The sequence below is a fragment of the Andrographis paniculata genome, unplaced genomic scaffold (genome assembly GCF_009805555.1).
Source record: "Andrographis paniculata isolate CXL003 unplaced genomic scaffold, ASM980555v1 Contig69END, whole genome shotgun sequence".
Classification (NCBI taxonomy): Eukaryota; Viridiplantae; Streptophyta; class Magnoliopsida; order Lamiales; family Acanthaceae; genus Andrographis; species Andrographis paniculata.
This window is the reverse complement of record NW_026137605.1, coordinates 120,141-147,324: the sequence shown is the minus strand read 5'-3', so window position 1 is coordinate 147,324 and position 27,184 is coordinate 120,141. Positions and strand designations below refer to the sequence as shown.

At 36.8% G+C, this 27,184-nt stretch overlaps 4 protein-coding genes across 5 annotated transcripts; 3 read left to right on the top strand and 1 right to left on the bottom strand.

The window, feature by feature from the left end:
• The first annotated feature begins 1,213 nt into the window (after positions 1 to 1,213).
• Positions 1,214 to 4,633, top strand: LOC127263748 (transcription factor bHLH143-like). The gene is made up of 4 exons (XM_051292948.1): positions 1,214 to 1,611; positions 2,240 to 2,857; positions 3,005 to 3,138; positions 3,220 to 4,633. The coding sequence occupies exon 4, from the start codon at positions 3,236 to 3,238 to the stop codon at positions 4,322 to 4,324; it is 1,089 nt and encodes a 362-aa protein (XP_051148905.1). The 5' UTR covers positions 1,214 to 1,611; positions 2,240 to 2,857; positions 3,005 to 3,138; positions 3,220 to 3,235; the 3' UTR covers positions 4,325 to 4,633.
• Positions 4,634 to 5,157: 524 nt separating this feature from the next.
• Positions 5,158 to 9,272, top strand: LOC127263745 (tetratricopeptide repeat domain-containing protein PYG7, chloroplastic). 2 transcript variants are annotated; one of them, XM_051292944.1, is made up of 7 exons: positions 5,158 to 5,468; positions 6,195 to 6,319; positions 6,419 to 6,529; positions 7,841 to 7,895; positions 8,184 to 8,476; positions 8,554 to 8,700; positions 8,777 to 9,272. In XM_051292944.1, the coding sequence occupies exons 1-7, from the start codon at positions 5,336 to 5,338 to the stop codon at positions 9,059 to 9,061; spliced, it is 1,149 nt and encodes a 382-aa protein (XP_051148901.1). In that variant the 5' UTR covers positions 5,158 to 5,335; the 3' UTR covers positions 9,062 to 9,272. The 2 variants fall into 2 exon arrangements, with proteins under 2 accessions (XP_051148901.1, XP_051148902.1); XM_051292945.1 differs by having other exon boundaries at positions 5,159 to 5,468; positions 6,414 to 6,529.
• Positions 9,273 to 9,364: 92 nt separating this feature from the next.
• Positions 9,365 to 13,231, top strand: LOC127263746 (short-chain dehydrogenase TIC 32 B, chloroplastic-like). Its single transcript, XM_051292946.1, has 8 exons — positions 9,365 to 10,318; positions 11,289 to 11,520; positions 11,666 to 11,745; positions 11,844 to 11,997; positions 12,116 to 12,194; positions 12,284 to 12,368; positions 12,472 to 12,518; positions 12,776 to 13,231. Exons 1-8 carry the CDS (start codon positions 10,177 to 10,179, stop codon positions 12,947 to 12,949), a joined length of 993 nt encoding a protein of 330 aa, XP_051148903.1. The 5' UTR covers positions 9,365 to 10,176; the 3' UTR covers positions 12,950 to 13,231.
• Positions 13,232 to 13,857: 626 nt separating this feature from the next.
• Positions 13,858 to 15,790, bottom strand: LOC127263747 (actin-depolymerizing factor 1-like). The gene is made up of 3 exons (XM_051292947.1): positions 15,623 to 15,790; positions 14,483 to 14,748; positions 13,858 to 14,351 (listed from the first exon to the last, which is right to left on the bottom strand). The coding sequence occupies exons 1-3, from the start codon at positions 15,623 to 15,625 to the stop codon at positions 14,201 to 14,203; spliced, it is 420 nt and encodes a 139-aa protein (XP_051148904.1). The 5' UTR covers positions 15,626 to 15,790; the 3' UTR covers positions 13,858 to 14,200.
• Between the last annotated feature and the right edge of the window lie 11,394 nt (positions 15,791 to 27,184).

Genomic DNA, 27,184 nt, shown 5'->3' with positions numbered 1-27,184 from the left:
TACTTAAATACTGGAGTAGTAATTAAAATGAAAATAGGGTACGGGCCGCGTGACGCCATATCCCATTTAATTTAAATTTAATGAAAGATATGTATAAGTCAAATACTGGCAATTAGGGAGTTAGTGAACCAAATGGGCCATCCAATCCAAACCACATCCCTAACTTATTAACCAAAACTATTAAGAGTTAAGACAGACTAATTAATCAATTAAATAAACAAATAACTCTCTCTCTCTCTCTGTATTAGTACTAAATAGTAAATTAGAGGAAGCATGATGATGATGATGATGATGATGATGATTATTATTTTAAATAGAGCAGAGCAGAGAGCAGAGAGCAGAGAGCAGAGAGCAGAGTGTGTGTGAAAATCTTGGCGGACAGAGCCGAAGATCTTGGGGCAGGGCAGGAAATTGTTTTTATTGATCGGTGGTTAAATACTTACTCAATACCCTACTCCCCTAAGCCTAGACATTTATTTATTTATTTATAGGGCAGTCGTAGGCGTGGAGAAATTCACGGCATGTTGTGTGGGGCGGGGCGGAGGAAACAATGAAATACTCCTATCTTCCACGACTTCTCTAAAGTTATCATTGATCCACGAGCGACTTCGACTTCGACTTTCTTTCATTTCTTTCTTTCTTTCTTTTCTTTTTACTACTATTATAGTATATTTCAAGGATGGATGGATACGTTTGTTTCATCTTTCAAATACTCCATTATTTCAAAGTGTTTTTTGCTATTTAAATATATATATATATATTATTATTTAATTCAGTATCATGTGTTTTGAATTCATACATACATTTTGTTTTATACCTTTATACTTCATGTATTATAAAATATCCATTTCTTTAAATATAATCCTTCCTTCATTTAAATTAGCATCACTTGAGAAGATTTACGAAAACATTAAAAATTAAAACAAAATAATTATGTCGTTGGAATTTAGTCAACCTAGCCTCGGGGACCAAACGCCCTTCTCCGAATTTCAAATCACGGCTATAAATGGTTTTCAATCTTTGTGTACTCCCGGGATTTCAACGCCACGCTGGTCGATGCCGTCCGATGAAATGTGTGGGGACACGCGGCTTTGGGGTCCATGGAGTTCACACAAGGTAAATGCAGCTATATTAAATTTAGCAAAGGGACACACAAGAGACATGTATTTAATTTAGGGTTTATGATCATCATCATCAGGCCAACAATTGAGGGAGGGAATCATCATCGCACAACCACCAGCTGCAGCGGGGCCACCGATTCGCGTAGCAGTACAGTGCAGTGCTCACGCACGCATGCAAAGCATGATTGCTCGCACGTTTGGCACACTAATTCACGAAAATACGAAACCTAACACCACCGGCACCGGAAAAGAATATATCTATAAAAAAAATAAATTAAATGCGCTGTGCTGTTCTCAATCTGGTTTCGTGCAGTGCCCATGAATTTGTCGTCTCTATATAGCCTTCATCTGTCTCCCCTCCCCTCGCCTTAATTGTACACGGGTTTTAGCTCACTGCTACTTCTCCTCCTTTCTCTGCAAGCGGAAGCCTCTTCGTAAGATTTGTACTGCTGCCCGAGTCTCTGGTGCCAGTGGGATTTTCCGGGTAACTGTAAGTAATTTATTCATTTCTAATGTCTGCATTTTTTACTGTGCAATGAGTTGTACTACTGTGGAAGAATGTTGTGTTGATTTGTTTCGCTATCGAAGCTGTTTGCGGTGAATCTTGTTTTCTTTGTTCTCATCAGATCTGTGTGATTTTTTATTCATCGATTTCATTCAGAAAGTATATACACATGCGCAAGATCCGATTTCTAATCTAGTTGTTCTGTTGGCTGAGGCTCTAAACCTGTACGAAGCTTGATATCTGAGATTTCTTCTTAGGGAAACGTGCTGTTATGCTTCTGTTGCTAAATTATTTCCTTCAACCATGAATGCTCTGACTGCAAATGATGTGGCAGTATTTGTACGCTTTTATGCTTATCGTATGGAGTATTAGAACGGATTTATTGTCACAACAAATTTCTACCCTGTATCTGTGATTATTCTGCTAATCTCATTTATATAAGTGTATACTAATGTCGACTTCCCTTCTTGGATGTATACAACATTACATCGTTTGGGAATTCAATCATGGTAAAAGTTTGATCCTGTACATACAAAAAGCTTGAGAGTTGGGAAGGTTTTTAATCGCATTTCATTAATTATCTAACTATATTTTTGTCTCAAAATGCTGTCAGGGTTGGGGGCTCTTGAATCCAGTAAGAAGTGGCGATCTATCCAGTTGAAGAACAGTATGCGGTGGTGCAGTTTGTCCGTGTTTCGTAAAGTTACCTCGCTCAACTTATACTGCCATGTGATTCTGTAAAGTTGTGTCAATATTTCGTTACCTTACTTCCTTTCCCACCACTCCTAGATTACACATACAGTTGTTTCCATGGGATCTACTCGATTTCTTGTTCTTCCTTGCCGGATAAACTGAGTGTTTCTCAAAGTTCTTTAGCCCGTTCTTTGCATAACTCCTTGTCTTTTGTAGGACTTTCCATCTTTTTTGTTAATTGTGGTCGATTGAATTCTGTTCCTTCCTTCGTCATCTTCGGTTGGAAGACTCAGAATCACTTGTGACCGAGTAGTTATTTTTATCCAAACCTTTCCTTATTTCGTGTTAGAGATTTCAAATTGCCTTTTGGTTCATCACTTTGTATTCAAAAGTGACCTAGTGGGGAAGAGTAGTTATGGTGTGCCAAGCAGCTAGCCAAACCAGATTTCGGGCTTTAAAACACGAGAGTGGAATTGCCGGTTCTGCCACCATAGTAGTTAGAGTCATTGCATGCTTCCAACCCCTCCACGATTGCCAGGTTAGTAGGCTATGTTTACTGAAATGGCAGAGTTAGCTTTTGTTGTTGGAATTTCATTGAATCTAAATGTAGTATTGTGCTTGCTTGTTTGCACTATATATGAATCCGAGAAATATTTATGCTGTTTTTTCTCATTATGTATTTCAGGCTGAGTATTTCCGCCATCTGCTTAAACCTGTCACGTAATTGATTTTCCTTTCCGTCCATTCAAGTTCCGCCGGAGTTTCTTTAGTTATTTCAATTTTCATTCAAAGATACAACATCCGAACAGATATTCTTAGGTACGATCGCATCTGCTGTACTACTTTTTTATTCTTTTCTCTTCAATGTATCCTGTGAACACCGATCTTTCTGACTCTCAGGTCATTGTGTGCATTAATGGAGAAGGATTTTAGATTCGGATTTCATAACCAGCAGCTGCATCTTTCATTGCCTAATCTGAATTCATCCCATTCTCCTTTCGACATGGGTTGTTCAAATGCTGGCCCGGTTCTCACCGATCCTAACTCTGCCAAGGATTCCTTGGTGAGAGCTGCTCCATTGTTTCCAGTTTCTCAGTTTCGACAATCGAGGGTATGTGAACTGAATGACACACAGAACAGATTGTTCCATGTACCGGATCTCTACAAGACTCTAAATGCTGCACCGAAGGAGAATCTTCTCACTGGTCTATTTGAATCCGGACAGCGTGCAGCCCCTGCTTCTACAGGCATTGCTCATAATCGGAAGCAATTTCTTGTATTTGATCATTCCGGCCACAAGACCACCTTGATATATAGTTCTGGAGTTCAGACACTGTCTGAGTGTGGAGCTAAGGGGACTGAGAATCCCCCGACCAGTTATATCTTCAGTAAAGATCCGGAGAGGATTAGAGGAGACCTTTGGAGAGCAAACACTGCTGATGAGAGCATAGGGGATGATGATGAGTCAAGAAATGAAATGCAAGAAGACACTGAAGAACTGAACGCTCTTCTGTGCTCTGATGGAAACAGTGATTTTACAAGTGATGATAATGAAGAAGCGAGCACTGGCCATTCGCCCAGCTCAATGACGGACAATGGCGTGCATGATCCAGTCGAGGAATCTGAAACTGGTGAAGAAGTCGACAGTTTGGTGGTAACCCCCCAATCCAAAAGGCAAAAACTGTTGGATGGAGGAGAAGGATATGGGGAGTGGGAGGATAGGGACAGCTGGAAAAGGTCGATGCCCTCCTTGGAGGATGAGAAGGAGGAGTTGGAATCCTGGCAGTCCGGGAAGAAGAGATGGAGGAAAGAGAGAATTCGCGAGACTCTGAGCATTTTGCAGAGACTGATCCCAAACCCAAGTGTGAATAATGGTAAAGGTGCAGTGTATGTTATTGATGAGGCAATTCGATACTTGAAATCTTTGAAGGCGGAATCCGGGGCTTTGGGGCTCGACGACGACAGTCTTGTCGGGGCAGAATCAGAATCCTCTTTACATTTATAACATTTGAGTGTGTGTGTCTCAGCTGAGTAAGAAAGATGAGATGTCGATGATGATTGGTCCTTGCTCCTACTCTGCTACCATCGATCTTTTCTTTCCTTTTAGAATTGAACGAGTGAAGCTAAAGTTGTGCTGGTAAAATTGGATTTGAATTGAATTGTGGTGCACCTCACCTCATAACTAATCTCATCTATGGTTGTAGTTGATGATGATATGGCTGGCTATGGGGTGGGGGGGGGTTGCACTACATTGGTTCTACTTCTCTTATTGTTATTATTGAATGGAGAATATCATATGCATGTATTATTATTATTATTATTATTATTATTATTATTAAAATTCATTAGTATAATTATACAAGTAGGAGGGCAGTAACTGGAGCAGTGTGGGGTGGGGGGGGGGGGGGGGGGAAGAAATAGGTTCACTTGAAAATAAATTTTCGATTGTTATCAAGTTGTATTGTAGAAGACATTATAATCCCAAAACTTAGAAACAGAATCTAAGGTTGTAAAATAAATTGTTTTTTCTAGGGAAATGACTTAAATGTTGGAGAAAATAAATAAATTATTATTACCGAGTTAATACTAATAAATACTACTACTTTTAAGTTGTACGTCGGACATTCCGACCCATTGATTTCTGAACCCATCAGTATCAATCAAATCAACTGGCCTATAAATTTGGGCTGACCCGTCTAGCCCAGCCCAGCCCAGCCCATATAAAGGCCTGAATTTCCGGGCTGTAGAAATCTTGCCCGGCGTCCAAATAAAAATAAATAATTATTAGTAGTATTTTATAAAGAAATAAAAATAAAAATAAAAATGTGAAATCTGATCCTACCTTAGCCATCAAACCACAGCTCACGTTAACAAACAAATTGTAGAATTTCTCTGAGGGATTCACTTCTCTTCTGTTTTCACCGATTCCGAGCTATTTTTAGAGGGTTCCTTCTCTTTGGGAGGCTCTGGCTGACTGCTCTCGCAGAGAAGAGACAAGTTCAGGGATTCGTAGTTGATGGTTATAGCGGTAAGGGCGTCCATGGCAGGGATCAGCATGGCTTCCTCCCCCTCCTCAGCTCCCGCGTGCAATAGAGGGGCCATTGCTGTGCAATCACTGCCTTTCAGGCAACCTTTCTTTGGCAATGGAGGTAATTAATTCCACGCCTTGCAGTGCTTTTAGTGTTGCTGAGCAGAAATTCCAATTTGGGTTGTAGATGCAACCCTATTCAGAATGGTTCACAATGGTAGTGTCAGGGGTTGTTTCGGCTGTTGATTGGTTACATGTAAAGTTTTCTCGCTAAATTAGAGTTGATGTAACGTGACAGCTTCGTCGTTACATGGTGTGCTGTGTGGAAGAGCTTCTAATTGATGGTCGAATAAAATTTTTCTAGCCTGGTGTAAACTACAGTTAGTTTACTTTTATCACTGAATTCTTTAGTTTCTAAGCAAAAGGGCATGGTGCGTTTGTTTGGGCATCTCAGATGACTGTTCAGTTTTGGTGGGATTTGGGATTTTGAATGAGATATGCTTGTTTAAGTCTTCCTATATAGTATTTGATTTAAAATATTTGTAGAATATTTTGAAAATGATCAATTCAATAAAACATATCAGGTAGAAAATAGTAAATTTTTACAGCTATTCAATTTTCTTCTTTATGCTGTGCCACCTTCAGCAAACCTATTTGATATTTTGACATAATACTACCTTTAGCATTCAGTGGATGGCAATGAGTTTAGAGTTTATATATGTGTCCGGATGTTCTTCTGCTATTTTTACTTTTATTTGGTTGTTTAAATATGTTTTTCCCTGACTAGTAATGGGCTAAATATGAACTCTTTTCCTGTATTTATGTTGGAGTGTCTCTTTTTCTGCAGTGGGTGCCCCAAATTATGCAGGACTGCAACTTTCTTTTTCAAGTAGATCAAAATGTATTGGTTGCAGAGGGAATGCTCTTGCTGCTCGAACGAAACTATTTGATAGGTTTGCCAGGGTTGTTAAGGTATTCATGTCATTCTTTTGCAAGCTATGGGCCTCATTCATTGGTTAACCAACTAAACATTATTTAATATGATTTTTTTTTCTCTTTTCTTAAGTTTAGGCATATGCAAACGCCCTCATAAGCACCTCTGAGGACCCAGAGAAAATATTGGAGCAAACTGTTCTTGAAATGAATGATGATCTGATCAAGGTGCAACAAGCCATGGCACAAGTACGTTATGCTATGATATCTTCTTTTTTTTTTCTTTTTTTTTTCACATTTTACCATTTTTATTCTTTAATTGCACATTCTGGCTTACATTTAACATATTATTGGTCTTTATTTAATATTTTATGTAATATATTTCAGTTTTAGTTTTTCAGTCAACTCCACACATCCTTTAAAATTGCAAGTTTATTACTAGATTGATGACATCAGGATACTATCAGTGTAAATGTATTTTGTTCTTAAACACTCACTACTTACGACTGGCATAAAACAAAGATTAATAGAAACAGAACATGTGTGTGGAATAGTCTATGGATCACATTTCTAGGCAGGAAAATGATACTTTAAACCTGACCTTAACTTTGTTCTTCCTCAATTTTCGGTTGGTGATTAAGCAATAAGCATCTGGGACTGATACTTGTGTTCCATCACTAAGAAAGGGATTGTCTTTTTGTTTCAAAGATCAACATGACATCTACATTTTAAATAAATGTTGACTCTTTTGGAATGCAGGGATTGAGGATCGATATAAAAAACTAGATAATCAATTGGTTTGTGAAACATATGCTCGAACTTATAATTACAAAAGAGTTAAAAACTAGAAAAGTTGTTGCTCGTATCTTATTGCTTGATGTGCATTTTGCATTAAGCCAAAATCAAATATTTATAGAGGGTTGGTAACTTTTCTCGAAAAGTGCAATACCTATTGGCGAGAAAACACAAACATTCAAATGGTTGCATCGATTAGCGAAAGGAACCATTCATTAGAAAAAAAAAAAGAAAGAAAAAGGTACAACATACATGAATGGTTGTATCCATAGGTGTTATAATAAACTATCTACTTGAGACGTGGCAAGAGCTTTCTTGTTTAATAAAAATAATAAAATATAACATTAGTGACTAAATAAGTAGACACAGGGTCTGGCTCAAAGTGAGAACGAAGGAATGTAAATGGAAAACCATGTGTGTGTTTGAAGTGTTTTTAGGTTATCTCGGAGAATGGTAAAAATTTGAATAGAAAATAGTAGTATGTTTTAGTTAGTGTAATACTACTACTTTGCTTAAGAATCCCAAGTCTGCAATTTGCAACATTGATGCACTTGCATAATCCGCGGCAAATGCTGATAGTTTCATACAACAACGCATAAAGCCAAATACACCCCACCCCCCTGCTTCAAATATCTCTTCTTGCTTTCCATGCTCTTCTTATACGTCAAGCATGCTTTATTAAATCTCTGCTAGTATCAGATGATTACACTTATAAATGTATCGTATTTGATGGCAGAATCGATCTTTGGTTGTTGATAAACATAGGTACTCCAAAAGGAAGGCAGAAGTGACTCCTCCGTGACTTTAACTAGAGTTGAAGGTATTATATGATTCTACGTTATGAACAATTTACATATCATAATCCCCTCTTCTCATTCAATCTCCATTCATTTTGCATCCTAGCACTTTGGACAATCTTTCCTTCCCAGTGAATCTGTTTTGTTTCTTTTGACATGATATATGCATTTGTAGAGCAACATTCTTCAGGGATGAAAACGATGTTTGTGTTCGTGCTCGCTCGTAGGATGAATAAAACCATGCTGTTGGGTTCATTAACTTATGCAGCTAAGCTAAACTAACTATACGATGCTCTCGCATCCTATTTCAGATGCCTCATGGAAGGTGTCAACTGATGAAGAGATACCGAGAGTAGAAGGGGCTTCTCTTTTTCTTTCGTCGCTGCTTTGTTGGTGGACGCCCGTGCATCCAGCACTAGCGAGTGAGGGTGGCTCGTCATCGGCACCGGCAAATGTTTTGTACCAAGTTGCCGAGCTGTTTGAATTGGGAATTCAGCTCTCGTACCTGCTCTTACTTCTAGCTTTGCTTGGTGTCGGTTCCTTCTTTGTGATTCGCCAAGTCCTTGTTCGTAGAGAGCTCGATCTTTCGGCAAAAGAGCTCCAAGTGCGCGCGTGCTTTCTTTTTCTTCATATAGTTTTATTTCCGTTGACGCTGCTAAAACAATTCTATTTCTTACGCAGGAGCAAGTTAGGAGTGGCGATGCTAGCGCAACAGAGTTGTTCGAACTTGGAGCTGTGATGCTGAGAAGAAAGTTCTACCCAGCTGCGATTAAGTTTCTCCTTCAAGCAATCGACAAGTGGGATGGAGACGACCAAGATCTTGCACAGGTAGGACAAGTTTCCATGTCTGGATTAACATCATCATCATCATCTTTTTCTCATTACTGCAACTGCATCCATCCAGGTGCACAATGCCCTCGGCGTGACCTATGTCCGCGATGGGAAGATCGACAAGAGCATCGCGGAGTTCGAGAAGGCGGTGAGGATCCAGCCGGGGTACGTGACTGCCTGGAACAATCTGGGGGATGCGTACGAGAAGAGCAACGACCTGAAATCGGCTCTGAGGGCGTTTGAAGAGGTGGTGCTGTTGGACCCCAACAACAGGGTGGGTCGCCCCAGGAGAGACGCCCTCAAGGAGAAGGTCGACATGTACAAAGGCGTCCCTGTGCGGTCGTCCAAGAAGAAATGATCTTGACCCGAGCCGACCTCACCTCACCTCGCCTCAGATGATGCTTTGTGTGTCTTTGCAGCCTCTCTCTTTCTCTCTCTGTCTATCTGTCTGATGGTAGATATTAATTTTGCGAAAAGGCTTTGTTGAGGATATATATGTTGATCACTGGATCCGATCATACAACAAATGTATTTATTTATATGCATTAAAAGTTTTTATTTTTTTCTTAGATTTTGGATTTTGTGGTATTTTTGTTATTAGTATGATAAATTGTAATGTTGTTGTTTAGGGTTTATTATTTATGGAGGAGTATTATTGAGAAGAAAAAACAAAAACAACCACCACCCTATTAGTGATGGGTGATGTAGATTAGAGTGGCAGGGAGGGAGGGGTGATGTGATGCTGACGATCCCCTCCCCTCCCCTCCCTGTTATAGTATATATAGAGGTGGTGGCGGCAGAACCTGCAATGGGATGGCATATACATGCATTGCGAAGAGTACGAGTAGGGTGGAGTTGATGATATATAGATAGATCCAAGGCACAGCAATGAATGAATGATGATATCATCACACGTTGACGTTGCGTCGTCCTCTCTCCACCGTACCGTAGAGAGTAAAAACACAACATCTATCTATCCATCTGTATACTACCTACCTCTACCTTCCTACCTACTCCCAATCTATCTATCAACGCATACAAATGCAGCTTCTTTTTCTTTTTCTTATAACTGTATTCATTCATTCATTCATTTTAGTTCTAACCACCTACTTATTACACCATGATATATACATAGTCGCAGTCGTCATCTCCTCTCAGGTCAGGTCAGGTCAGGTCGGGTCATATGTAATGTAGTGTGGTAGTAGTAAATGCAACAGATTGTTAATTAATGAATCCAACCTTCAACCATTATCCATACTCGCCATCCCCACCACCCCCACCCCCACCCCCTCAAATTTCCCCTATATTTCTCTCTCTCTCTCTCTCTCTCTCGGTAGATTGCTTGCTTGCTTGCTTGCTTCCATTCCTCTCTAATTCCCTGTTTGCATTAACAAATAATTGGATCGATTAAATCCATCTGGCGGGTCGGGTCGGGTCAGAACTGAGAGACAGGCAGACAGACAGACAGAGAGAATGACAAGCACAAGAACAATAACAATGTTGAGGCTGATGACGGGAATGGCAGGGCCGAGCGGGTTCGGGTCGGCATCCACCGCGGAGGAGGTCACGAAGGGGATCCAAATTCACGCCCCCGATCTCACCGCGATCATCACAGGTCCCTCCCCTCCCCTCCCCTCCCCTGCTAAACCATTCATTCATTCATTCATCAATATCTATAATTAATTGAGCTTCCATTGCTTCTCCCTGCAAAACCGCTTGCTACTTCAGCGGAAGAAGACGGTTGGACCCCAGGCCAATATAATACTCATAATAATAAAGCACGTGATGATCAAAACATTGATTAATTTATTAATGAATTGATTGATTAAACACGCACACTTGTGCCGTGGCTATCGCTGTCGCTGTTGCTGTTTTGTAAGTATATAACACCATACCAGTTTGGTAGGTTTCTGTTTCCTAATTAATTAATTGAAACCAATTTTCCGTGTGTGTCTAGTTCAGTCCAGTCTGGTCTAGTCTAGGTTGCATGAGCAGCTAACGAATCTAATAACCTACTCTACTACTAATTAAAAATATTCCAAAGCAATAAATGCGTGATCTGTACTGAAAAATTAACACATGGTGCTGCCTACGCCCCACCACTTGTTAATGGGCCCTCTCCTCCCCCATATCAAATTAGATAGACATATTTGTTAAGTATCCCGTTGGACTCCCCTGTTTATAAAGAGCTAAAGCTACTCCATTTACAACCAACTGGTTTTAAGTTAAAATTTTGAATTTCCATCTTAACAGAGCCATGATGCCCGTATTGAGTTTCGAAATTATCATCTCAAGGGAAGCATTAAGTATCCCACATTGGATAGTATTGGATTGTCTAAGTTGATACATAAAAATATTCTTATAAATAGCTTATCAAAATATATTGCCACTTCTCTTTTACATATAGTGTCTATATATATATATATATATGTATGTATTTCATGCAACAACCACGTTGCACTTTTTATGTACTTACGTAATGTATGTAAAAACATTAGCATACTTCTCTTCTCCTCGTCTTTTGTATCTGAATTTTTGTATGATGTGATACAATATGAATATGAATATGAATATGATGATGATAGGAGGGGCAAGTGGGATAGGACTGGAGACAGCAAGGGTTTTGGCACTAAGGAATGTCCATGTGATCATCGGAGCAAGAAACATGGAGGCCGCAGGTGAGGCCAAGGATCACATTCTCCAGCACAACAGCAGTGCCAGGGTTGATGTCCTCAAACTGGACCTTGCCTCACTCAAATCAATTAGGGACTTTGCACACAGCTTCATGGCCCTCAACCTTCCCCTCAACATCTTGATGTGAGTGAGACGGACTGACTCACTCACTCACTCACTCAAGTTATTAGCTAGCTAGTGTGCACATCACACACACACACACACACACACACATATATATAGATAGATCATCCATTCATCCATCTATCTGTGTGTGTTTGAGTTTCAGAAACAATGCTGGGATCATGTTCTGTCCTTACCAACTGTCTCAAGATGGGATTGAGATGCAGTTTGCTACCAATCATCTTGGTGTGTGTAGTATTATAATTAGAATCCTTGCTGCTAATTAACTGAAATCATACACACTTGTACTTGATTCTAATTTTGTTATGTTCTGTTCCGTTTAGGCCACTTCTACTTGACTAACCTACTCCTCCACAAGATGAAAGAAACGGCTAAGTCTACTGGGATCCAGGGCAGGATTGTGAACCTCTCATCAGTAGCACATATCCATACCTATGAAGAAGGGATTGCACTTGACAAGATTAACGATAAAAACAGGCAAATGAGCTCTCAAAGATAAATAAATACACAAGTCTCCTTTTTATCTAATTAGAAACAGCTTTATCAGCCAGAATATGCTAATTCAGCTATCAACAACTAATTTGAACAATTGCAGCTATGATGACAAGAGAGCATACGGACAATCCAAACTAGCAAACATACTTCATGCAAATGAGCTCTCCAGGCGACTTAAGGTACAACTTTGGCATTCCCTGTTTATGCAACATGTTTCAATGTAAGGAATTTAAGTTACTGACAATTGTAGATTGTGGCTATTATTCAGGCTGAGGGTGCGAATATCACAGCCAACTCAGTGCACCCTGGATTGATAATGACAAACCTGTTTAGGTATTCAGGAGTGCTCATGAGTAAGTAGCACTGTATCTTATCCCTACAATCATTTCCCACAAATTAATTGGTTTAGGAATTTGGCTCTATTTTCATTTCATTGATGAAATGCTTTGGTGACAGGGGTTTTGAAGTTTATGACTAACATACTATGGAAGAATGTCCACCAGGTAAGTGGTACCTAGGTCTATCATCAACTCAGCCTAAAAAGATTCAGAAAAAGAATGTGACATTGTCTGTATCTTCCAACAACCTAATTCTTCTAATAATTTGGGTACGAGCTTCATTAATGAAAGCATTTTGAGCATTTGGGTGTGAATTCTCAAGGAGCAGAAGTACAGGCCTATCTACTATCCCTGTTGGGTACAAACAGTTTAAATTAGCAGTTGCAGGGTTACTTGAGGATCATTTCTGTTTGGATTTTCAGGGGGCAGCCACAACATGCTATGTTGCGCTTCACCCAAGCTTGGAAGGCGTAACAGGGAAGTACTTTGTGGACTGCAATGAGTTCAAGCCAAGCAGATTTGCAAGGAGTGAAGATTTGGCAAAAAGGCTATGGGAATTAAGCAACAAACTGGTTAATGCTGCTGAGAAAGCTTGAGAACGGCTGGATTCTGCCTGGATGGATTAAGTCTAGCTATCATACTTGTTTCTAGACACCCACACATGCATACATGTGTCCAGGTGCTTGTGTGTGCTTGTATCTTGGGACAGCCTAATGTAGAAAGGCAAGGTAGCCGTAGCTTTACTATTCAAGAAATCAGTATAAACAAAACAACAGAAGCAAGGAGAGCAACATATACCTGTTTCTATCCATTTAAGCATTCAATGTGCACCCAATGCCGTGGTCGATTAGTGCTTCAAAATATCCTCTCCTACATTCTGCACCAAAAAAATAAAGCTTACATAATAGTAAAACTCTAAAATGACAAACACAAATAAATATAACTTTACAAGTTCAACCCATGTAATGTATATACATGCATGTTTTGTTTTGATTGTAAATAAGTAAAATGCAACACAACCAGTCAATTAGAAGTAATCAACCGGTATCCAGTATGAATAGATTGTCCATATGACATACATGTGGGGATGGACTAGCAACTAGCAAGGGCACCTCAGGAATGAAAGAGGTGGACCTAATGTCAACTTCTAACATAAATTATGTGAGTTGGCAATGGTGCACATGAGAATGTTAAGACAAAAGAGACAGATACTTACTACTTTGGGTATGGATATCCATATGCTCAAAGCCGAGAGACAAGGATGTTTTCACTTCTTTACAAACTCAGTGAAAGCAAATGAACACAAAGAAAACAGTGGAAAATCTCACGATTAGAATCATGCATGCTTAGTGAATACATTTTGGGACCCTATTTACACGGATTAATAATACAACTTCTTCCACTGTCCCACTATTTAGCTCGCAGCAACATCATAATTTATAAACACAATGCATGCAGTGCTGAAAAACTAAATCATTTAAGCCTATCAAAATGCCAAAGGATATGAAGTAGAAAATAACAAGTTTGCACCTAGCAGGATTTAGGTTGTATCCCATATTCAAAACAAAATAGGGAATCAGATTTGTGTCTCTCCCCAAATTTACATATCAGCTTGTAGATATCAGACATGTAAACTACAGCTGAACAGCCAACAAAGAATATCAAAAGTAGCAAATATTTATCACCACTCATAATTCCATATAAATGTAAGGAATGGTAAGAGGAAGCACTTGGTATGAACCTATCCAAGTTTACCATCCCTCAAAATACAAGCATCCCTTTATAAAGTAAAGGTCAAGAAGCATAGCAACTCTTCTGCAGAAGGTCTGCAAAGTACAAGCTTTTACTTAGTTAGCACGACTCTTGATAACATCCAGACCCATCTCAGTTGGGTCAGTTGCTTGTAATTCAACTTGAATTCCATCAAGCTCCCGTTTGAATCTGTCCTTAGAGCTGGCATAAATCATCTTGTTCCGGATACGAGCAGTGTCAGGAGACCTATAACAAACACAATGAACATAAGTAAATATACCATACTCAATTAGTATAACAATGGATTAGTCTCAACAACAAGTAAAGCAGAACATATTAAGATTGGGGAAATAGAATGATTAATTTACTAATGATACCAGGCGATGAAAAAGATCCTGCTTTTCTGGCAATTCTCTGCAGTTACAAAGTCAAAATCATAGACAGTGTAGCGGCATTCATCAGCAGGAAGACTAGCAGTGAAGTCCTCATAGTTTTCAGTTGGCTCGCCAACTTTTTCAACGACCACTTGCTTCTGTTTCTCCTCAATTTTAAAAACAATGTAGCGATAAGTCCTCTTTGCCTTCAGTTCTAAGAATTTCAATTTGCACTCATCGTCCACAGCCATCCCAGATGCTGCATTAGCCTGAAGATGATGGGATCATAAAAATTTCACAAGTGAATAAAAAGAAAAGTTAACACATCCACCAGTAGAAGTATTGCAGAAGCATGATGGCATAACAACAAAAACTCAAACAAAAAAGGCATGATAACCAGGAGACACACTGCTAGCTGTTCATCCTCCAAAGTCATTTCTCAGGTTGGAAAGTGATCTCAAAGTTGATTTCAGTAACACCTAATCAGCCAAGGTATATACGGAGCTGATACGTTAAAAAGTGGACCAAACGATTCGAAAACAAGTCCTTCAATTCCTATTAGACTCACTCAGATACCAATCAGATCAGAAGCGCCCCAATCAAAGCAATAGCCGAGACATCATACAAATGGGGAAGGTCTGAAGGCTACATTTGAGCTAATCGGCAATATTTATTTGCAAATAAAAGGCGAAGATCATGAAGACAATTCAACATCACATCCAGTCAAAAAGTTAAAAACAATGAAATGATAAGTAAGAGAATAAACAGATTATGTGCAGTGGAAAGATGAATCAATCACAATATGGCCCATTCAAGTCCAAATATTATGCAGCCAGGCAGAAAGCTAACTTGATTTTCTGAAACCAGTTAGCACCTAACAGTCTCAACGTCGATAAACTCAATCCGGACACGAACGCTAGATAAAAGCAATCAAATGATCGTGTATCCATTACAAACTCCAATAAACTCGTGCCAAACATAAATCCATTTCCATCGGAGTACGACCCCAAATTCGCGAAAAATACAAAAAAAATCTAAAATCCAAACAATCAGAGATCAAACTGCCATTCCAAGAACAGCATAAACATAGGAAGGACAAGCAACACGACGCAAATCTGCAAAAACGTGGAGACGAATTCTTACCATTTTTTAACGAGCTCAAGTTGTGAACGCAACCAAACACAGAAGAGCCTTTGCAGATGAACAATGAAATATGAACCGCCGCTGAGTTTATATCGTTGCGGGGCGCCGCGTAAGCCTCGTAACGCAAGCGGCTTCCCTGGCGGCGGCTCGTGTGGTAAAGTGAATAATTATATGTGCAGAACCTGCGGCTTGGCTTGCGCGAGTCAGCCGAGCCACGACACGAACTTCACGGTACATAACGCCGTCAAATACAAAACTTGAGAACTTTTAAATTATTATTATTAGTTTTTTAAAATTGCAAGAAATGTGGGCTCCAACGCAGAATCTGTGTCGACAGTCCAGCGTTAAATCCACGCTACAAATTTCCCTTTTTTATAATTATTTTTAATGTTTGTGGTGGGCATATACTGTATGGTGTAGAGTTTTAGACTTAAAATTCTTTTATTTAATATTTAAATATATAAAAATTAATACTATAAATTTTATATCTTTAAAATAATAAATTCAAGAATACAAACCAATCAATTTAATAGCGATCGAAAAAAATAATAATAATAGCGGTTGGAATAAAAATAAAAATAAAAAAAGAAACTGCAGATATTATCTTCAACACGATCATTTCCTAAGGATAAAAATATGTATCGTATTTAAATTTCCGAAATGTATAATTAATTAAAATAAGAAGCTACTAAGCAATAACGGGCCAAAATTAAATTAACCATAATGGGTAAGGGCCTCTTTTTATGTGATTGGGCTTCACAGGGCGAGTTGCGCCTACAAAATCAAAACTATTTGGACTATTTGACACTTTTTTTTTTTTTGGGACTATTAAACACTTGTAACCAGTGTGTTTATTTAGTTATTAATATATATATATATATTCACATTAAATACATCTTTCGACTCTAAACCTCAAATTTCTACTATTTGAAATTTATAATATATACATGTTTCTTTTACCTTCATATTCCAGATCTTTACTATTTGAAATCAGCACAAATTTTGTTTTTTTTTTTCATAAAATATTTTATCATATATTATTTTAATATCAAATTCAAATCACATTTTTTCCAAACTTCATAAAAAAAACATATATGTATTTCATTGTTTAGATATAATTATTTTAATATAATTAATACATAATACTTTTAAGTGAACGGATAAAAATAGTAAAAAAAAAATACAATGAATTGGATCATTGTAACTATATTTTTTTATAAATATATACATGTAGAAAATAAATAATAAATAATAAATAATAAAACAAACTTACAATATTTATTTTGATTTTTACGCAAATAATAATATAAAAATAGTTATATTTGGTAGAAATCATATCTACAAAATATTTTATAGGTAACATAAAAAATATCATTTCAAACAATCTCATAAAATAAACAAACCCATAATTACCCTTATTAGTTTTTCTTTTTTTTTTTTTTTTTTAATTATTGAATGATATTATAGTGAATGTGTTAAAGTGTAGAGGAGACTATGCAGAATGAATACATTAAACTACATTATAAAAAGTTACATAAACAAAAGATTAATTTTAGGTTGTGTTTGCTTATAGGATTTGAATTAGGTTTTTACTGTTTATAAAACATTATTCATAAAAATATCCAAAAATTAATTATTTTTTTATTCTTTTTTATATTTAAAATATCATGTCTAAATCATAATTAGTAGTATACATCTATGGTTAAATTGTGTCAACCATGTTCTTATGTTATTGTCAGTATTATTTTATTAAATCGACCGGATCGCTATTCTGTCCAATAATTTGTCATCATTTAATTTGAAAATAAACAAAATTATTTTATTGAATAATTTGATGTTTTAGATGCAACGAATGTAGCGTAGTGTACGATGAATTGATTGATCGATCGATCGATCGTGCATTCACGTATCACACTCCTCTTACATTCATCTTTCGTGCAATTTAATTCATTTATAGACTACGTATTATATTTATGGCAATTTTATCCATCTACTCCTATTTTATTGTTTCGAGATACAACAAAAACAAAATAAAATAAAATAAAACCAATAGGCTAGCACGTTTGACTCGTAAACAGCTCTTTTATTTGCATGTTATGTTATGGTAGATTGTACTTTATAATAAAATGTACCACTGGAGTTATTCTCGTAAATAAATAAATAATGTATTGATTCTTGAAACATGTGCTTCCAAATGTCAGATCAACAAGTTTTTACTTTACATGTTGTTTTTAACAATAAGAAATAAAATATTCAAATTGACCAAAAACAAAAATTCAAAGGCAGTTAGAATCATGCACCTCTCCTTACGACGAACAAACAATAAGATAAACCAAACTTAGGTTCATAATTTCAAACATTTTGGGCCTGTGTCAGTGCACGAGTTTTCAACTATACGTTGTACCAGGAACAATCTTCATGAAAAAAATATTTTAGTGGTGTGGAGATTGACTCGTGACTGTAAAATCAGCCTCTAAATCACCTGTCACATAAAAGATAATAATCGATTTTATTAACTAAAAATATAAGAAATATTGTTAGCGTTTTGGAGTTTCCAAGATAATGATTAATTTTGTGTAAATTTGTAATTTAATAAAAATAATAATTTAAATTAAATAAAAATCGAAAGTAATAATAGTGAAATATTGTGGTTAATATTAATATTATTTTTATTGTTATAAATACATATTAAATTTTAATTCTAACAAAATTATTAGTATTATTATTATAAAGTATCTACTTAATTGTTCTTTTGGTGTTTGATTCAAGTTTTTTAATTTTTATTATACAAATTATTTCTAATTCTTTTTATCTGTATTGCCCCGATTAATTTATGAATAATTCACTCATATATATATATATTGTAAAATTTTATTTATTCATAATTTTGTTATTATTAGTTGAACAAATAATAATTAATTTATCATTATTTTTTCAACATATATCACTATTTTGTTATTAACTTTTTAATAAATTTTCTATAGTATTCTCATTTTATTTTTTATATATTATATTTTTATATTAAAATACTATTGTTTTTTTTAATCTTTGAATTAACATTTTGTAGCATAGTTAACCCGGATAAAAAGATATACAGTATTATTTACTTATTTAATCATCCAGACTAATTATTCAGCAAAAACTAAAGCCAAAGACAAGAAACTTTTGTTTGTTTGTGGGTATTCAACAAACTTGACTAGTATTAATAAATTTATTTATTTATTTTATATATTAAAAAGAAATTAATTTAAATAAAAAATATACTTATTATTTTTATGAAATCAAACAAATATATAAATATACAAATTTAATATTCAAACCTCCTCGAACTCATACTCTAAAAGGCACAGCACATCCAAAATTGATATTGGACGGTAAGGAAATTAACAAGGAACGAGCAGAGCTGAGAGCTGGCAACCAAACTTTGAAATGTTTGTGGCATCAGATTTCGAGAATGACTCGACTTTGCTTTACTTTACTTTACCTTACCTTACCTTACCTTACCTGGTCAAAGCTCTCTCTGCACTCATGTCTCTATCACAAGTTATCTTCTGCGGAAGCTAATTCATCCAACAAACACCCCTTCTCTTCTCTGTTTGCGGAGGATTGGATGGACTATAATAATAATAATAATAATAATAATAATGTCAATAGCAGCAGCAGCGGCAGCGGCAGCGGCAGCGGCAGCAGCTTTACCCGCACAAGCAGACAAGCAACAATTATAGACAGTCTTCGGCAAACACAATAATGAGGAGTAATAATTTGCTTCTGATTCGGAGCCTTCCTTTTTCCCCTTTCTCGTGTTGAAAACGTGTGATCTGCTTTCGTCATTTCCTATGCACCGCCCCCGGTACAGATTCACAACCAGTTTTCGTGATAAACATGCATTATATTGTGGATGGAGCAGTACCGTCTGATTTATCAGAACACGTAGGAATCGAACTCGATTTGGCTCCGTAGAAATTAAAAGCAGTAATAAGATTAACTTTAAGAATCGGTGAGGTTTTTGAACCGTTTGAGCAGTTTCTGATCTGCAAAATTACTAAACAGATCCGATGGCCGAACTATGCTTTATACATTTTGAAACGATTTGGAAGATAACCGAGGGAGGCGCTTTACCAAAATACAAGTGATAGCGGAACCAAGCAACAGCCACGGAGCCGGATAAATTATACTAGAATATGGAAAAAGTATTAGCATTCACCAGAATCATGAAAAAAGATACAGAAATTTCTGCTCATTTCCGCCAACATCTGATGCTCACAGGTCTAATTCATTTCTATATATCCGCCCGATCTACTCGAAAACATATAGCAGTAAGTAGTATAACTTATGAAAGAAATCTAGTCATTCAATTTAATTAATAATTCATACTTAAGCCAGCCAGCGCGCACGCAGCTTAATCTTTACTCGAACGATGAAAACTCATTTCCTGATCCGCCGCCGCAGGCTTCGCCGGTGGCTGCGGCGGCAAGTGAACGCCGCCGCTTTTCTCCTGCGACGGCTGCCGATCTTGAACAACAGTTGGTGGAGCAGCGATCTCATCCGTCAAAGGATCGGAAAGGTTGTCCGGCAACACGAAGACGCCCTGCGACGGCCGCCGGTGGTGACGGTTAGCCCTCTGAGACATTTTTTTGTGGCGTGAGTGAGGAGAATATTATTGTTTTTGAGAGAGAATGAGAATGCAATGCAGTGGAAAGGTGCTGCAGTAGGGCCGGGTTTATATAGACAGACCGCGTGTCGTGCCGGGCCGAGCCGAGCCGAGTCAAGGATTTATCCATTCACATTGGATCCGAAATTATTAATTCAAGTTTCCTCATTTTTATTAAATGGAAATTTTCACAATAATGGATTGTCTTTCAATTAATATGTTGCCCTAATATCAATCTACTCCTTTTTTGCCCTTTCAGCCAAAATCATTACTAATATTATAATTCAAAAAAAGTCCAAATTACATAATATTTCGTTTCGTCCCATATATTTCACAACATTTTTCATTTTATATGTTCACATATTTTGCAAGATTTATAAAGTATGAAATAATTAATTATATTTATCCTATTACATCATTCAAATTTTAAAAAATAAATATATACTTATTTCTAATCACATCACTTAATTTTTAATTTATTCTGATACTATATGAATGGGGAAATATATTTTTTGGTGCACACGATTCACCAATTTTCTTAATGGTTTGTTTTTAGATTAATATTATAAAATATACTTACTTTATTTAGAAAATTACATAATTTTGATTAGGAACGAACTATAAAAATATAATTATATTATAATATTAAAGTGAAATAGATAAAAAGAATAAAATAAAAATATTATAGAAAAATTTATGAATAAATTGATAAATATTTTTACTTTTGCATAAATTATAAAAATATTATTACTTTATTTGTGTAAATGACAGTAATATCAATTATCTTTTATACTTACCCTAATCAATAAAATATTATTCCGTCTGTCCCTTAACAATTTATCTATTTTTTATTTTGGTTCGTCTCATAACAAAGTATCTATCTCTTTTTATTTTTTATTTAGTAATTGTAACATTATAAATACCTTTCAAGTTTACAATATTTTACACAAATATCATTACGTTTATATTACATTATAAGTGTAATTTAATCTTTTTACTTTTATTTATACTATATTTCAATATAATATTAATATTTTTAAAATTTCGAATAAAAAATATATATATATAAATATGGGACATATGGAGTATTATTTATTAATTTTTTTTTTCAAAAAAAAATGATAAATGACCCATGACCCATTGAAAAAGAGGGATGAAGCACGACCGGGTGTTTACCCTGTGCACAATGTCGGGTAGCGATTGCAGATTCCCACGTCATTAAAAAAGAAAAAAAAAAAAGGAATGAAGTATATCAAACTAAAAAAATACGAACAAACAAATCCAAAATGTTTAATAAACAAATATACACAAAATATTATATACTTTATTTAGTAAAAAAGAAAAAAAACTCATTTTATTACCATCAAGCCGGTATAATATCTTATTTTGTGTGTGTGGAAAATATAACAATACGTAATAATTACATGCACATTATACTTGTTACTCGATTCCAAAAAGGTAACGCTTGTAATAATAATTGACATGAATATATAGTTGAATTGTAATAATTGGGTTGATAATTGCTATTATTTGAATTATAATAATTATTGAGCGTAAGACCAATCGAATTAATATAATCCGATAGTTACCATTACAAATTTCCATCCATCAAATTTACGTATATATTTTTTATTTGTTTATAAATATATATATATATATATATAGCAAATAATTTATAAAAACTGAGAGAAAACATTTTTATGGATGATCAAATTCATTATACAAATTATTAATTTCACTTTTAGACTAGAAGCCTCTTATTAATCTAGTATGTCGATTTTTGTAGGATTTTTTTAAATCTTTTAATATGCTCTTTTATTTTTATTTTCGAAACTTCATTTATTATATTTATTTGTTAAACATCTGGAGATCATTTTTTTAAAAAAATTTTGAGGAGACAATTCTACTCTTACTATATTACCTCTATTTTTAATATGAAAATAAACTGATTTTATTTAGATTTATAGTGTACAATGAACACTATCATCCGATGATGCCAAATTGTCTCAATATGATTGTTTTTATAAGTGTTAACAATGCTGATGACTTCACTACTATAACATTATAAAATAAATAAATAGACCTTACCAACAATCTTTTTCTTCAATCTTGTTTGAAAACTTATACTCCTTCGTCCCATTTAAAGATAAAGAGTAACGTTTATTTTTTACAAGTAAATTTTTTAATATTAGTATTATATTGAGTTATAGTAAAAAAAACGAAAAATCACAACTAGAAAAAGGTTGATAATTGCGGAAATTTGTCGCAAATTTTAATCCGTGACAATTAAAAGTCACGGAAAGTAATTTCATGACAAATTTATGTTACAACTTTTTGCTTTGACTATTCCGTAAGTAATATTTGCAAAAAAAGCTACAAACAACTTTTCGTGATTATTTAAAGTAATGACTTATGTAACGAAAATGTCCAAGATATTTCTATTCCGTGTCTTTTGACTATTTCGTCACAAAAATTGGCACGAAAATTTTTTTTGACTATTTTAAGTTGCGGAAAAAATAACCAAAATATTTGCAACATTTTAAATTATTACAAATATTGTCGTAGTATAATTTTCATGACTTTTTAAAATCAAATGTCACAACATAAGTAACGAAACAATTATAAATTTTTCTTATTATCGTTCGTAGCTATTCAAAATAATAACAAAATAATAAAATCATCTTTAATATCTTTATTCAATATCGTTCGTAGCTATTCAATTTTTTGTTAAAATTTCATTATGATATATTAAATAAATATGTATTTATTGTTAAAAGATAAATTTATAATCAATAATATTTATATAGTTAAAATATAATAACAAACAAAAATTAATAGTTTAGAGTAGATAGCTAAGTTGGCATGACACGGAAATGGTTCCGTATATTTTTCCGTGACTTTTTAGTAAAAAGTCATCAATTTGTATTAAAACCGTGACTTTTTTTTTACCGCAACTATAACCTAATTTTCTGGTAGTGAATATTCTTATTAGTATTGTGCAATATAAAGGCAGTGACATTTGTGTAATATATTGTAAGTTGAAAGGATATTCATTATGTTAGGTAGGTAGTACAATTACTAAATTAGAAAATGGTAACCTTATTTTGGGACGAACGAAAATAGAAAATTAAACCCTTATTATGGGACGGGAAGAGTATAAAATTTATAATATTATATACAAACTTTTTAAAAATCTCACTGGTAGATGACATGTATGACATATAAACAAATTTTATAAAGTTTCTAATATAGTTACCTATTTATAAATGTGTTACGTACGAAATTTAGAATTAGGTTAAAAGCCCAAGGTAAAAAGAAGAATGGGCCTGGCAATAGGGTTGATTGAACTGGCTGAAGGACACTGTGAGGAAATCAAGGAAAATAGATTTATTTCTAAGGAAAATACAAGACGGGGGGTCCTCAGGTCGGTAGGTCCTCAAGACGGAAGGTCCTCAAGACGGAAGGTCCTCAAGACGGAAGGACCTCAGGTCGGAAGGATCTCAGGTCGGTAGGTCCTCAGGTCGGTAGGTCCTCAAGACGGAAGGTCCTCAAGACGGAAGGTCCTCAGGGCGGAAAGACCTCAGGTCGGAAGGATCTCAGGTCGGTAGGTCCTCAAGACGGAAGGACCTCAAGTCGGAAGGTCTTCAGGTCGGGAGTTCCTCAAGACGGAAAGTCATCAAGACGGAAGGTCCTCAAGACGGAAGGTCCTCAGGGCGGAAAGACCTCAGGTCGGAAGGATCTCAGGTCGGTAGGTCCTCAAGACGGAAGGACCTCAAGTCAGAAGGTCTTCAGGTCGGGAGTTCCTCAAGACGGAAAGTCATCAGGACGGAAGGTCTTTAGGTCGGTAGGTCCTCAAGACGGAAAGTCATCAGGACGGGAAGTCCGCAGGTCGGGAGGCTTTCAGGTCGGGAAAAGGAAGAAAGTTAAGATCTCAAGAATTGATCCAAATCCAGACCGAAGTCGGGCAGACGCGGAGGTCTGTTAAGAGGAAGGTCGGGCAAGGAAGAGGTACGGACAGATGCGGAGGTCTTCGGTCGAAGACGGAGGGCGGCTGATGCGGAGGTCGGCCCAAGCGAGGTCGGGCGAAGAAGCAGGTCGGGCGAAGGACGAAGTCGGGCCAAAAGAGCGGAAGGTCTGTGGTCGGTTCAAAGAGTGAAATATAAGGATAATTTTGGTCTGCTGAGGACACGTGTCAGCATGAAAGGGGTTGGAGGACGGTTGGGAAGGAGACGTTGTAATCGTTCGGGTGACGGTTTTCAGTACGGTTTCCCAGAGAATATTTAAAGGTTTGAATCATCATTTGGCAAGACATCTTCAATCAACTTCAACAAAGCAAAGCCAGATTTGGGGATCACCAATTTAAATTTCAGTCTTTTAGTTTCCAGTTTATTTTCTGTACGTTACAGTGTTTAGAGATTCCTAATCTCAGACACTAATTAATCAAGTTTAAGGATATTTTCTATATCTTTGAATTTTACTTTATTTTTGTTGAAAAATTACATCAACAAATTGGCGACCACAGTGGGAGCAAGACAAAATTGCTCATTCCAATTCCGGCGATAATTTCATACGTCTTAGATCCGGCCGAATCATCGGAAGGGTTATGGCAGGTTCACAACCGCAATCATCTTCGGCACCGGTGGGAGAATCCGTTCCACCACCCATTGTGCCAAATGCCGGGGAAATCCCACAACCACCAACTGATTGGTGGTCTTATGTTCAACAAATGAACAACCAACATACTTTGGTTATGCAGAATCTGTTGCGTGAGCAACAAACGAATATGTTGCGTGAGCAACAGAGTCTAATTCAGAATTTGATAGATCAAGCACTGTCAAGGGTGAGTCTTCAAACCACTCAAACGCCACCAGGAGTGTCCCCGTCCAGACCACAGGCAAATTTCGCAGGGCCATCATTCGTGGATAGTACATTCCCAAGTGCCACAAATCCCAACCGAATGGATAGGGGAAAATCTCCTTTGACTTTTCCCAACAATGTTCCATTGGGACCAAGGGTTACCAATATGCAGCCGAGCAATACAAGGGAGGACAGGCCTGAAGGATATATACATGATCCTATTCATATTCCTGTGCAGGATCCGTTCCATGTTCCTGATCATCAACGCTTTCATGTAGATCCTGACGAGATTGCACATATATTAAGGGATCAGTATGGATTAACTCTTCAGATGGCTAACCGCCCTGCATATCAGAGACCTTTCCCAGAAAGGATCATTAATGAATACCCTCTCCCAAGGAATTTTCGACCACCCGACTTTCATGCATTCTCAGGGGAGGACGGATCTTCCACCATAGAACATGTTGGTCGGTTCACAGCACAATTAGGAGAAGTTGGCAATAACCCTTTTCATAAGTTACAGCTGTTTGGTTTATCTCTTACTAGAACGGCGTTTTCGTGGTTTGTAAGTTTGCCTCCAGGACAAATTCAGACATGGGAAGGACTGGAGATGGCATTTCACGCTAGATTCTTTAATCCTTTACCAGTTGTTTCTTTAACTGATTTACTTGAATTGAGACAGTATCCAGAAGAAACTGCTTCACAGTTTATAGAAAGGGTGCGATTGATGAAGGGACGATGTCCTACGGTAATCAGTGAGAAAGAGATGACCAATTTAGTGGTCCGGAATATGCATACTCGTTTAAGAAAGGCACTCACTGCCCTGGATGTTGAGGATTTGGCAAGTCTTGCATCCAAGGCAGGACGTCTAGAGTCTTTGTTCAGAGAGGAAGATCAGCATAACAGGCGTAATAGAGGCCAACATATGGCGAGTATGGGAACAGAAACATGTGACTTTGATTTTAATCAGTCAGAAGAGATGGCAGCCGAAATCCTTTCTGGAAAACCGTATGTATGTCCTAAATTGAAGCCAGTACCAGGATCTGAAGGAAAGGAGCAACCGACCTTTGATAGTTCGAAAGCTGATGAAATCTTTGATATCCTACTGACTGATGGGCAGATCCGTATTCCAAAGGGCCAAAGACTTGCCACTAAAGAAGAAATCAAAGGGAGACCATATTGTAAGTGGCATAATTCTTTCACACACACTACAAGTCAGTGTACTCATTTTAGGAAGGAAATTCAAAAGGCCATCAAGACAGGTCGGCTCAAATACATCACTCTAGGTGTAGACCAGCAACCGTTTCCGAATGTAACAACGGCAATGGTGGACATCCAACCAAGTTCGGAAACAAGGAAAAGTTCGGCCAACGATGGACAAAAAGGGGAACGAAACCAGCCAAGCCCCGAAACAAAAAAAGGAAGTCGGCCAAACAGCAGCCGACCAGAAGAACGACTCAAAGTTTGTGAGAAGCCAGTTGCTGAAAAGTGGGACCATCCAGATGGTTCTTTTAATGTGGAGGTGAAAGAAAAGGTTTTGGTACGTGATCACCCGACCAGAAAAACAGGGTCGGTCGGGAGCAATTGGGCTCGAAATAAAAAGCCTTTACCAGTTGATATAGACCCTCGTTTCCCGGGTATGAATCGTACACAGATTCGCAATGCCAAACGCAGGTATGCTGCAAAGTATGGGAAAAGAGGTCCTTCAGCAAAACAATTAACCGACGAACAAAAAGCAGCCGACCACTTGGCAGGAGATCAGTCCATTCGGGTCTTTACAGAACAAACGACCCACGAGCAGGGAGTAGCCATTCAGTCTCCAGTTGGTCGGTCCAGTCGGGTCTGGTCAGAAAAGCAACCGAATGACGGATTAGGCGCTTCCGACCATACCAAAAGAAGTTCGTCGGGACAGGGGAAAGGTAAAGGAGTGGCAGATGAAATAATTAAAGGTTTTAGATGCCAACATTGTGAGCGAATCAACATCAATCCATCTCTGGAAGAATTCCGTATTGAATCTTTGACGGTTCAACCTCAATCTCGGGATAAGACAAAGG